General features: G+C 48.3%; 1 protein-coding gene across 1 annotated transcript; it reads left to right on the top strand.

Moving 5' to 3' along the window:
• The first annotated feature begins 1,685 nt into the window (after positions 1-1,685).
• On the top strand, positions 1,686-3,691 carry LOC116205298. Its single transcript, XM_031537859.1, has 2 exons — positions 1,686-3,166; positions 3,301-3,691. The coding sequence occupies exons 1-2, from the start codon at positions 1,686-1,688 to the stop codon at positions 3,689-3,691; spliced, it is 1,872 nt and encodes a 623-aa protein (XP_031393719.1).
• Positions 3,692-12,633: the final 8,942 nt, after the last annotated feature.

The raw sequence follows: 12,633 nt of genomic DNA, 5'->3' as shown, positions 1-12,633 counted from the left end.
ATCCAAGAACTTGCGGTTTTGGTTCACGCAGGGATTCAACCTCCATGGTTCGATGAACTGTAACGCAAGATTGTGAACCAATTCCCCGACACACGGGTTTACTTCTCTCTCGGCTTCTCCACCGACATCGTTTAATTCATCGAAGTTACGGTGTCAAAATGTGCGAACCGAGTGCAGTTTAATTCATGCGGTAAATCATAAAACATGCAAGCCTAGCAAACCAGAGTACCGAAAGGGCGTGCGGGATATAGGCCCGCACGTAACATGAACCCCCGAACTCGAATTTTCCGGTTCCGCACAGACCAATGCCTTAACAACAAACTAGGTGTTCCATACCCCTAGACCCGGGTAACTTATCCGCCCTCGACCTTCGGGTCGTAAAATGATAAGTGGCGACTCATTCTCTCACGCGTGTCCGTCACTTGTCCCCACGGGAAGGTGGACACTCCCAAGCCGCGCGATCCAAAAGTGCGCATGCGGGCCCGACGAGAGTCCACATTCGGGTCCATACAGCTTGGCTACTCCACTAGGGACATACTTAGTGGGTTCAGGCTCGATCCGTTTGCTTGCTTGCATGTTTATTTATCGCTTTCCGTACATTTACTTTTCTTGCACATTTACTTTTCCGCACTCGCATTGCATCATTCTAGTGGATTTAGGTACCACGTTGAAATCCCACGAGCGGTAATCTAGGAATCTAGGTTAGACAGAGGTTCGAAGTAGGGGTACGGCACGCGGTTCGACTGTCGCTTAGGCCTTGAAAAGAATCTCGCCCGATTTCAAGGAATTGACACCTTTGAATCGGGAGCCCCCATCCCTAGTTAGTGGTTTTCCCAGTAGAACACTGAAGCCATGCATAAACAGAGATCGTCATGCTGGACCAAAACAAACCTCATGCTGCCTACCGACCCAAAGTCCAGTCTTTGAGTCGGCCCCTAGTTTTCTCTTAGGCGGGCCTTTTGTTGTTTTTCTACAATGAGCGATGTACATTGCAATAGATACAAATATACTTTAGTTTTCTGCACTGCATGCATGTTTTCAAAACAAATTAGGACATTGCATTGGTTCGATTTTAAACGTTGAACCGATAGTCTCTTCCATTTAGGTAAGGATGGTCCGTCCGGCTCTTTGTCTAGGCTCGACTGCATCGTGCCGCTGGACCAGCAGATCAATCATAAGAAGGAATGCTTTGACTGACGGACCAAGCATACATCCGCAACATTATCAGCAGCTTGTCACTTTTCAGTGATCACCCATCGATCAGACATTCCCAAGGACAGCTATCGAGAGCCTAGACAGAGAGATAGCGTGTTTGAATGCTACGCTGGACTGGACGTGGGCAAATGCGCAAAAGGTCTCACATCCCTTGGGCTAGTTGCCAGCAGCGTCTTCGCCCGTTCGGTCCTACGTGACGCTCACTCGGCTGCCGAGCGCGATGGATTGTCGATTCAATGTTTAGATTCCTTTTTAAAATCAAACGATTCATCTTCGTAAATCGAGGAATTTGAATCGGACCAAGCAATGACATTAGTGTTTCTTTGAAATTCATGCATTTCATTCATTTAATTACTGTCTTGCATGTTGAATTTAGTATACCTTTTCTTGCACCCATACTTACACACTTATGAACTAGGTAACCACAACTGGCGGCATCACACCGCTATCCCACCCGGCATCGACTAAGGATGGAAGAAATTGATCCACCAGTCCCTTCAGGAGAAGTTACCCCACCAACTACAGTGAGGTCCCAATTGCCTGCTACACATGCTCCACCATATGCCCCGCCATCCATGTACATGCCATCGACTCCGGTGCCTCCAGTTTTACCATCTTCCAATGAAGCTATACGCATCGCAGTGCTCGAAGGCACAGTTAATCAGATGACCTCCAACATCATTGAACTTATGGCTTTGCTCAGCGGACCAAACCGTGCCTCTTCAAGTTCCATCCCGCCTCCTGCGTATGGGTCAATGGTTGATCCGTCTCCTTGGGTCCCACCAACCCTTGCCCCAGAAAATGATGTTGTGCCTATTCCAGCGCCGACACACTTCCCGGCGACTGTTCCACCGTTGACACACGCACCGGAGGTCTGTCCGTCTGTTGCTCCTCTTCCGGTAACACTTTCGGTGACTTTCCCTCCTCCGCCAATGACGATATCGATAATTGATCCAGCTATGCTTGCGCTTCCTCCGATGTTAGTATCAGCCACAAGCACACATGCTCCTGCTCCCATCGCTGAGCCATTTCCTTTCCCAGCTCCACAACCCCAAATAAGCCTTCCTCACCGAACTCCATCGATCCTAAACATTCCTTACCATAACCCAGATACACAAGCTGTGGCTGCCCCTGAAGCTCCACCGACATATATTATCCCTACTGCGGAGATAGAACAGGAGCGCCGAATGAAACGAATGGAAGAGATGATGAAGGCTCTCCAGGAAAGTGACTCTCGTTATGACACGAGTTACTTGGACCTGAATCTCTTTCCAAACATGAGGCTACCTCCAAAGATCAAGATTCCCGACTTCGACAAGTATGACGGGACCACAGACCCAAAGCCACATCTGCAAGGCTATCGAAACCGCATGATGCCGTACTGGGGATATGAACAGTTTATGATTCAAACTTTTCAGGAAAGTTTGAAAGGAGCAGCACTCAGTTGGTTCACCTCTCTCAAAGCAGCGGACATTCCCACTTGGGATGAACTCACTAAGAAGTTTGTGACCCAGTATGGCTACAATACTGGCATAGCTCCGTCCTATCTCGAGTTAAGCGTCATGGAAATGCAAGAGGAGCAAGCCTTTGTGGACTATGCTACTCAATGGCGTGTTGAGGCGGCCAAGCACCGTCCTCCGATTGACGAAGCGAAACAGATCCAGATATTTCATGGGACCCTCAAGGGTGAATACTACTCGCACCTCTTGGGACACATGTCATCTTTCAACGCAATGATAAAGGCTGGCAAGAAGGTTAGCCTTGGGATTAAACTGGGAAGGATTGACCATTCGGTCAGAAAGGGAGAGGGTGAATCCTCCAAGAAGACAGCCGTCACTGCTGCTTCCTCCCACAACAGGAAAGGCAAAGATGCTAATGTTAGCGTGGTGAACCCGGGGCACCCCAGCCATCAGCAATATGCAGTTAATGTCGCTCCGTCATTTCCACTACCGTACCATCCTGCTCCACAGCAACAATACCCAGCTCAACCGATTTACTACTCGGCTCCTCCTGCCTACGCACCTCTTCAAGCCCCGCAGTCTTTGGGCAACAATATACCTCGGCCTTTCAAGTGCAATCAAGCAGCCCACCGGCTTCGAGAATTCCTCACCCGGCCCAGGGAGCCCCAACACCGCTAACCCAGCAGGGTAACAGGGGCCAGGTCAGGCCTCGACCTCAGTATCTACCTCTTCCTGTTCCTCAGTCAAACATATTCCGTCAACTTCTTGCTGCCGGAAAGATCAACCCGGAAGCCCCCAACGAGAATTTCAATCCTGCAAATCTGAACCAGAACCTTTGTTGTGAATACCACATGGGTCCTCCAGGACACACGACCGATAATTGTTACACCCTCAGGGGCAAGCTGCAGGCACTGATCGATAAGAAGTTGCTCTCGTTCAACGAGGTGAAGCCACCAAATGTTCAGATCAATCCTCTCCCTGACCACGGCTCCAGCTCAGCCCGACTGTCAACATGATCGAGGCCTATCTTCTTGGAAAAGATGAAACCAAGGAAGAGTAGATGGCCTCCCCACGAGGCTACATGTGTATATACTGTTCCCCGCTTGTCGGCGAAACTATAAGCCACACAGCGGAAGAGGGATCTTTTTGTTATAGCACTGACTTTAATAAAATCCCTTACTCATATTGCTTGTCTGAAATCCAAAATCGACTTGGATTCAACTTCATCCAAGCGATACTCCGAGGAGCAAGTCTAATCCTTCAACTGAAAAGACCAGAAGTGACAGCTCCACAAACAGAGCATGACCCAACTCTCGATCGATGAGATCAGATACCAGCACGGTCATGCCTCCGATCAAAGAATGGATCTCACCTGTCCTTTGCCGTCGCCGCCAACTAAGCACTGGAACAACACGCGCAGTTTCCTTTAAACTCTCTGTTGCTTTCATTCAAATGCATTCCCACAAATGGGCTCCCGATATGAACAAATCCTTCAATGGAGCATTAGGACAGTCTCGAAGACGCCCTATTAGTTCTGTTGGACCTGTTCGACTCACCTGTCCTCATGGGACCCGGCTCCTTGAGCCTTCCCTAGGACGGCTGCGCAGGCCTACTCGCAATTAGGGAAAATATGCTTATGTGACCTCAGTCGCGGTCTAACCACTCCAGAGTGGTGATGACTAGATTCTCGGAAACAAATGTCATCCACACACGACACCCCATGGGTCGCGTGTGGGACAAAAGGGATTTTCCCATGGGATCACCACATATTTCTTACCACATATCACCCCGCATAATCGCCTAATGCATTGTCTTCTTTGTCATCCTTCACAGGGGCACATTGACCACAGGCGAAGAGCGATGCGCGAGTTCACGCTTCCCTGAGAACTTGTCTCGGACTCTTTCCTCATACTTTGACGAGGAGGTGTCCGACGATGAGGTACCCCCTATGAAGCCGAAGACGAGGATAATCGAGCGAATCACTCAGCATTTATGCAGCCGTCTTCCTCGAACATCCAGCGGCTTCAAAGGCGTGCACCTCCAAAAGGCACGCGATGTAAAGAACAACAAGTGATAATCAAAGACATCGCACCAGACGCCTGCCACGGGCCATTTCAACAAATGAAGACTGGGGCATCCCCGTACAACATTCGCACCGGGGCAACCTCGGTTCCCTATTCACGGGACAATTCTACATTTTCTTTCTAGTCAACAGGGGAAATTCACATGCAATGCTTGCAAGGGCAAATGACACGGAGTTCGACTTCTGAGTGCACGAGAGTCAAACTTCCAAGAAAGCCGGCCCTCACAAAATAGGGCTAGTAACATGCAACAAGTCTCCACGAGGCGAAGCACACCAAAGCGGCCTCGGCGATGCAAAGTCGAGGAGTTTCAAACAAAGACATGGGGCACAAAACAAACCCCAACTGCAAGAAAAAAAATAGAGCAAAAAGAAGCGGGAAAAACCCGCCAATGAAGAGAAAGAGAAAAGACGTGGGAAAAAACCTGCCAATGGACAAAACGAGGTACCGCTGAGATTTAAAGCACCGGCGCCGCTAATCCAGAGAAATCAACAAATCCCAACAAAAGGGGAGCAGCAGACACAACTCCTCGACGAAGACAGAAAACAATGCACTCGGAGGTTGAATCCTTCGAACCCTTTGCTCTTGCAAACTTGAGAGATAAAAGAATCGAGCCCGCTAGGTCGAAAACCCCTTTTGGGGCGGCCTAGGCAAAAGCTAGGGTAAAAGAGAGGCACGACCGGAAACCCTTTGGGGCGGTCGTGGCAAAAGGAGAGCTCTTCCCCTTTAGGTTGAGAGGTGCGGCCCTGAGGTGGGTGACCGTAGCAAAAGGAGAGCAAAACAAGAGATAGATAAAATTGCCCCCTAGTCTCTCACACATCGTGCAGACAACGGATCCTCAAGGGAAGTGGCCAAGTTTATCAATTCCAATACGATCCCCGATCGGCTCTCCAATACCAATCAACCGTCCAGCGCGGATTCCTCCTCAAGCACAGTGGGCAAACCGAGCATGCCATCAAAGCAGTTTGGGATAGCCTACACACAACAACATGACATAAAAGAGGGGGGTACATCTCACTGCAAGCGTGAACCCGTGTATCCTTTTAGCTTGGGGCAACGTGCTTCTCAAGCTTTCTCTTTCTCTTTGTCTTTGCGTAACTCCAAATGGGTCACAGCCACCCTTCAACAGGCTATCACAGAGCCAAAATCCCAGACATTCCTCTCCAAGAGTCTAGTCATAATGCTTTGGAAATGGTTAGACCGAGTCTGACCAAATCTAAACAGAAATCCCCAAACGAGTTGCAAATGCAGCCGCCCTACGGTACCCTATTGAGAAGGGTTCAAAACCGACGGGCGCGTCAAACAACCGATAGAGTTGCTAGGGCATTGTAGGGGATGTCTTGATATGCACAATACATAGCTAACGGGAGCCCCTAGAGGCCTTGCATCTAGGCCTCCCAGAACGGGATCCATCTGCACTGTTAAAGCAAAATTCTTCACGGGTTGCTCAAGCGACCCGAAACTGAAGATCTGCGCGTCGCAACGATGCTCTTCTTAGCGTTTACCTGTGCCTATCTTATGTTAGTATTTCTCACATGATTTACTAGTAATGCTAAAGCTACAGGTACAAACCGCAAGAACTACGGCGGACTCTGATTCCCAATTCCATGGGATACGTAGGCGCTCATCTCCAGAGCTCGAGTTGCACGTCATGAAGCCAATCCTCGGTAGATCAGCATTCTCTGGTCAACCTCTTCCCCACTGACATTCGGCATGCGCCAATATAACGACTAACAAAGAGTTGTGCCTGCCTTTGCGGGTGAACCACTCGCGGTTCTCACTCTCCCATGCGACAAGGCGAGTCGCAGTTCCGAGAGTCAGTCTAATCCTCAGCACTGCTGCCTTACATCCACATTCAGAAACAACTAAGGTCATCCAGCGCTTCCTGCGCACAAGGGATCATCCCCACTTTACCTTTATGCAAATATGCATCTGGCATATCCGAGATCATCTCGGTATTGCTTGTCTATAGTCGGGATCATCCCGTCTGTTAACCTTTCGCATTTGGCATATCCGAGATCATCTCGGTATTGCTTGTCTACAGCCGGATCATCCTGTCTGTTCACCTTTCGCATTTGGCATATCCGAGATCATCTGGGTATTGCTTGTCTACAGCCGGGATCATCCCGTCTATTGAGCTTTCGCATTTGGCATATCCGAGATCATTTGGGTATTGCTTGTCTACAGCAGGGATCATCCCGTCTGTTGATCTTTCGCATTTGGCATATCCGAGATCATCTCGGTATTGCTTGTCTACAGCCGGGATCATCCCGTCTGTTGATCTTTCGCATTTGGCATATCCGAGATCATCTCTGTATTGCTTGTCTACAGCGGGATCATCCCGTCTGTTCACCTTTCGCATTTGGCATATCCGAGATCATCTCGGGATTGCTTGTCTACAGCCGGGATCATCCCGTCTGTTGATCTTTCGCATTTGGCATATCCGAGATCATCTCGGGATTGCTTGTCTACAGCAGGGATCATCCCGTCTGTTGATCTTTCGCATTTGGCATATCCGAGATCATCTCGGTATTGCTTGTCTACAGCCGGGATCATCCCGTCTGTTGAGCTTTCGCATTTGGCATATCCGAGATCATCTCTGTATTGCTTGTCTACAGCCGGGATCATCCCGTCTGTTCACCTTTCGCATTTGGCATATCCGAGATCATCTCGGGATTGCTTGTCTACAGCAGGGATCATCCCGTCTGTTGATCTTTCGCATTTGGCATATCCGAGATCATCTCGGGATTGCTTGTCTACAGCCGGGATCATCCCGTCTGTTGATCTTTCGCATTGGCATATCCGAGATCATCTCGGTATTGCTTGTCTACAGCCGGGATCATCCCGTCTGTTGATCTTTCGCATTTGGCATATCCGAGATCATCTCGGTATGCTTGTCTACAGCCGGGATCATTCCGTCTGCTCACCTTTCGCATTTGGCATATTCGAGATCATCTCGATATTGCTTGTCTACAGCCGGGATCATCCCGTCTGTTGATCTTTCGCATTTGGCATATCCGAGATCATCTCAGTATTGCTTGTCTACAGCCGGATCATCTCGTCTGTTCACTTTCGCATTTGGCATATCCGAGATCATCTCGGTATTGCTTGTCTACAGCCGGGATCATCCCGTCTGTTGACCTTTCGCATTTGGCATATCCGATCATCTCGGTATTGCTTGTCTACAGCCGGGATCATCCCGTCTGTTCACCTTTCGCATTTGGCATATCCGAGATCATCTCGGTATTGCTTGTCTACAGCCGGGATCATCCCGTCTGTTCACCTTTCCCATTTGGCATATCCGAGATCATCTCGGTATTGCTTGTCTACAGCCGGGATCATCCTGTCTGTTCACCTTTCCCATTTGGCATCCGAGATCATCTCGGTATTGCTTGTCTACAGTCGGGATCATCCCGTCTGTTCACCTTTCCCATTTGGCATATCCGAGATCATCTCGGTATTGCTTGTCTACAGTCGGGATCATCCCGTCTGTTGATCTTTCGCATTTGGCATATCCGAGATCATCTCGGTATTGCTTGTCTACAGCCGAGATCATCCCGTCTGTTCACCTTTCGCATTTGGCATATCCGAGATCATCTCGGTATTGCTTGTCTACAGCCGGGATCATCCCGTCTGTTGATCTTTCGCATTTGGCATATTTGAGATCATCTCGGTATTGCTTGTCTACAGCCGGGATCATCCCGTCTGTTCACCTTTCGCGTTTGGCATATCCGAGATCATCTCGGTATTGCTTGTCTATAGCTGCGATCATCCCGTCTGTTGACCTTTCCCATTTGGCATATCCGAGATCATCTCGGTATTGCTTGTCTACAGCCGAGATCATCCCGTCTGTTGACCTTTCGCATTTGGCATATCCGAGATCATCTCGGTATTGCTTGTCTACAGCCGGGATCATCCTGTCTGTTCACCTTTCCCATTTGGCATATCCGAGATCATCTCGGTATTGCTTGTCTACAGTCGGGATCATCCCGTCTGTTCACCTTTCCCATTTGGCATATCCGAGATCATCTCGGTATTGCTTGTCTACAGTCGGGATCATCCCGTCTGTTCACCTTTCGCGTTTGGCATATCCGAGATCATCTCGGTATTGCTTGTCTACAGCCGAGATCATCCCGTCTGTTCACCTTTCGCATTTGGCATATCCGAGATCATCTCGGTATTGCTTGTCTACAGCGGGATCATCCGTCTGTTGATCTTTCGCATTTGGCATATTTGAGATCATCTCGGTATTGCTTGTCTACAGCCGGGATCATCCCGTCTGTTCACCTTTCGCGTTTGGCATATCCGAGATCATCTCGGTATTGCTTGTCTATAGCTGCGATCATCCCGTCTGTTGACCTTTCCCATTTGGCATATCCGAGATCATCTCGGTATTGCTTGTCTACAGCCGGGATCATCCCGTCTGTTCACCTTTCGCATTTGGCATATCCGAGATCATCTCGGGATTGCTTGTCTACAGCCGGGATCATCCCGTCTGTTGATCTTTCGCATTTGGCATATCCGAGATCATCTCGGGATTGCTTGTCTACAGCCGGGATCATCCCGTCTGTTGATCTTTCGCATTTGGCATATCCGAGATCATCTCGGTATTGCTTGTCTACAGCCGGGATCATCCCGTCTGTTGATCTTTCGCATTTGGCATATCCGAGATCATCTCGGTATTGCTTGTCTACAGCCGGGATCATTCCGTCTGCTCACCTTTCGCATTTGGCATATTCGAGATCATCTCGATATTGCTTGTCTACAGCCGGGATCATCCCGTCTGTTGATCTTTCGCATTTGGCATATCCGAGATCATCTCAGTATTGCTTGTCTACAGCCGGGATCATCTCGTCTGTTCACCTTTCGCATTTGGCATATCCGAGATCATCTCGGTATTGCTTGTCTACAGCCGGGATCATCCCGTCTGTTGAGCTTTCGCATTTGGCATATCCGAGATCATCTCGGTATTGCTTGTCTACAGCCGGGATCATCCCGTCTGTTCACCTTTCGCATTTGGCATATCCGAGATCATCTCGGTATTGCTTGTCTACAGCCGGGATCATCCCGTCTGTTCACCTTTCCCATTTGGCATATCCGAGATCATCTCGGTATTGCTTGTCTACAGCCGGGATCATCCTGTCTGTTCACCTTTCCCATTTGGCATATCCGAGATCATCTCGGTATTGCTTGTCTACAGTCGGATCATCCCGTCTGTTCACCTTTCCCATTTGCATATCCGAGATCATCTCGGTATTGCTTGTCTACAGTCGGGATCATCCCGTCTGTTGATCTTTCGCATTTGGCATATCCGAGATCATCTCGGTATTGCTTGTCTACAGCCGAGATCATCCCGTCTGTTCACCTTTCGCATTTGGCATATCCGAGATCATCTCGGTATTGCTTGTCTACAGCCGGGATCATCCCGTCTGTTGATCTTTCGCATTTGGCATATTTGAGATCATCTCGGTATTGCTTGTCTACAGCGGGATCATCCCGTCTGTTCACCTTTCGCGTTTGGCATATCCGAGATCATCTCGGTATTGCTTGTCTATAGCTGCGATCATCCCGTCTGTTGACCTTTCCCATTTGGCATATCCGAGATCATCTCGGTATTGCTTGTCTACAGCCGAGATCATCCCGTCTGTTGACCTTTCGCATTTGGCATATCCGAGATCATCGCGGTATTGTTTGTCTATAGCTAGGATGATCCCGTCTGTTGACCTTTCGCATTTGGCATATCCGAGATCATCTCGGTATTGCTTGTCTACAGCCAGATCATCCCGGCTGTCGTCCTTTCACATTCGGCATGTTCAAGATCATCTTGGCATTTCTTGTTTATCAGCCTACTACTTTGACAGCTGGGATCATCCCGACTGTTGACCTTTCACATCCGGTATGTTCGAGATCATCTTGGCATTGCCTGTCTATCAGACTACTACTTGGACAGCCGAGATCATCTCGACTGTCATCCTTTCACCTACGCCTTGCATGACTCCAAGCTTCAACTTCATTCGTCCCAACACAATTCAAACACGAGGAGAGGAAATGGCCATTGGACGTGCCATGGTAATTGTCGGTGACCAAAATGGGATTCTTCTTCAAATCTTTGGCCTAATCCTCTATCCGAGCATCCAACCAAAGAGGGGCAAGCTGTCAGCACCCCATTTTGGCTCACCAACTCAAACAACGATATCAGCAATGGTCCAGACCATGACTTGAGCAGAATACAGAAAAACGGCTCAACAGAGCAGGAAATCACTATTCATCCTCAAGTCGGCAAAATCAAGCAGATGACATGTACACATGACAGAAGGACTCCAGGGGTCACCAAAGGGCAACAAAGTGACTAGAGAGCTCAACAATGTCCAAAACCGGCATTTCCAGTATTTCACATGGACAGTTCTATTTTCCGATAGTTCGCTCGACCATCGGAAGACAACCAATATTAGACTTCAAAAATCCACTCCAATGCCAAACAGATGAAAAGTGTCCCCAAAGGCATTTTGCAAATCATCTGCTCTATACAGAACAACTTTCTGTATACAGACAACTTTCAGTGGAAGTCCAAAAATGCCGGTTTCTCGGAGAAAAGTTAATTCCAAATATCAGATGCGGCCATGCCCACAATCATACAGAACACGTGCAGAGCTTCAGATTGTCTTTTGGAAGCCATACAAACACCCTGAATGACTTCCGAACGACAAAACGGGCATACCCCTCTTCAGAAGAGTATAACCGGAGATTGGTCTGATGGAATTACGGCAAACGAAGTTCACACTACATTGCCCTGAAAAACTCCAGCGGACATTCGCAATTGGGGCAAAACAGACAGCAAAACCCTTCATGGTTTCCCGAGTAACCTCCGAGGAGCACAAAAGGCCATTTTTAGTGAAGATCCATATCCGGAAGTTCTCTTTGGGGAAACTTGACGCCAGATGCTTACCTTACACAATGCTAGCCTTCTCAAGGCTCAATGTGGAATCGTCAGAATGAATCACACAACTCATCTAGACCCCTCGAGCAATGCTTTAAGGGTCTCATATGCACTTTTCATATCCTTAGCGGCCCAATCTCGGCAAACAGAGATCACAGTGATCTCCGAATCACCCAAGAAACTCAGAAAGCAATCTGAGAAATCCAGTTTCGGCCTCCTAGGACATCTCCGGCTCCATATTTTCATTTACCGGCTTAAGGGACAAATGCCCACATAATTTGACAATTTATGTCAAAATGATCGACGTGGGATGCAGATACAAGATATGCTGTCAGAAGTGGGTAACCTCGCTCTGAATGCATAAAAGGAGCAAAACCGGCTTCCGAGCCTCATACAGACATTTGGCAATTCCTCACGGAAAATGTCAATCTCGGACTCATTAAATCCGTTTCTCGAGTATATCGATAATTCGATGTTCAATTCGAACCACGAGTTTCGAATACGCAATCAATTGAGACTCGAGCTTTTCCCGGTTTCTCCTCTTCGGCCATGGGACCCACGAATTGCCCAAGGGCAACTTTTCCCTTGCCAAGCCATCCACCCCAAGCTTCTCTTGCACACTTGCATGAAAATATCTCTAAGTCTTCCAAGACAACACTCAAGCTTTCATCAATGCTCATCAAAGCTTCTTGGCTCTTCTTCATCAAGATTGCATGGTCCACATTCATCCTCATCTCTTGTCATCTTCTCCATGCAACTTGCATCCTCTTAGGAAAATATCAAGCCTACAATTTGAAGACAACACCCATCTTCATCAATGCTCATCAATGCTCCAATCTCTTCTTCATTAATGCAATGGAAGAGGATGAGGCTTGATATTTTCTTAATCAAACCGAAATTTGCTAAGCATGGGGGTTAAGAGCACTTGCTTTTGCTAATT

Source organism: Punica granatum, chromosome 1, assembly GCF_007655135.1.
Source record: "Punica granatum isolate Tunisia-2019 chromosome 1, ASM765513v2, whole genome shotgun sequence".
NCBI lineage: Eukaryota > Viridiplantae > Streptophyta > Magnoliopsida > Myrtales > Lythraceae > Punica > Punica granatum.
Note: the sequence above shows the minus strand (reverse complement) of the source record. Positions and strands in the feature narration are given on the sequence as shown.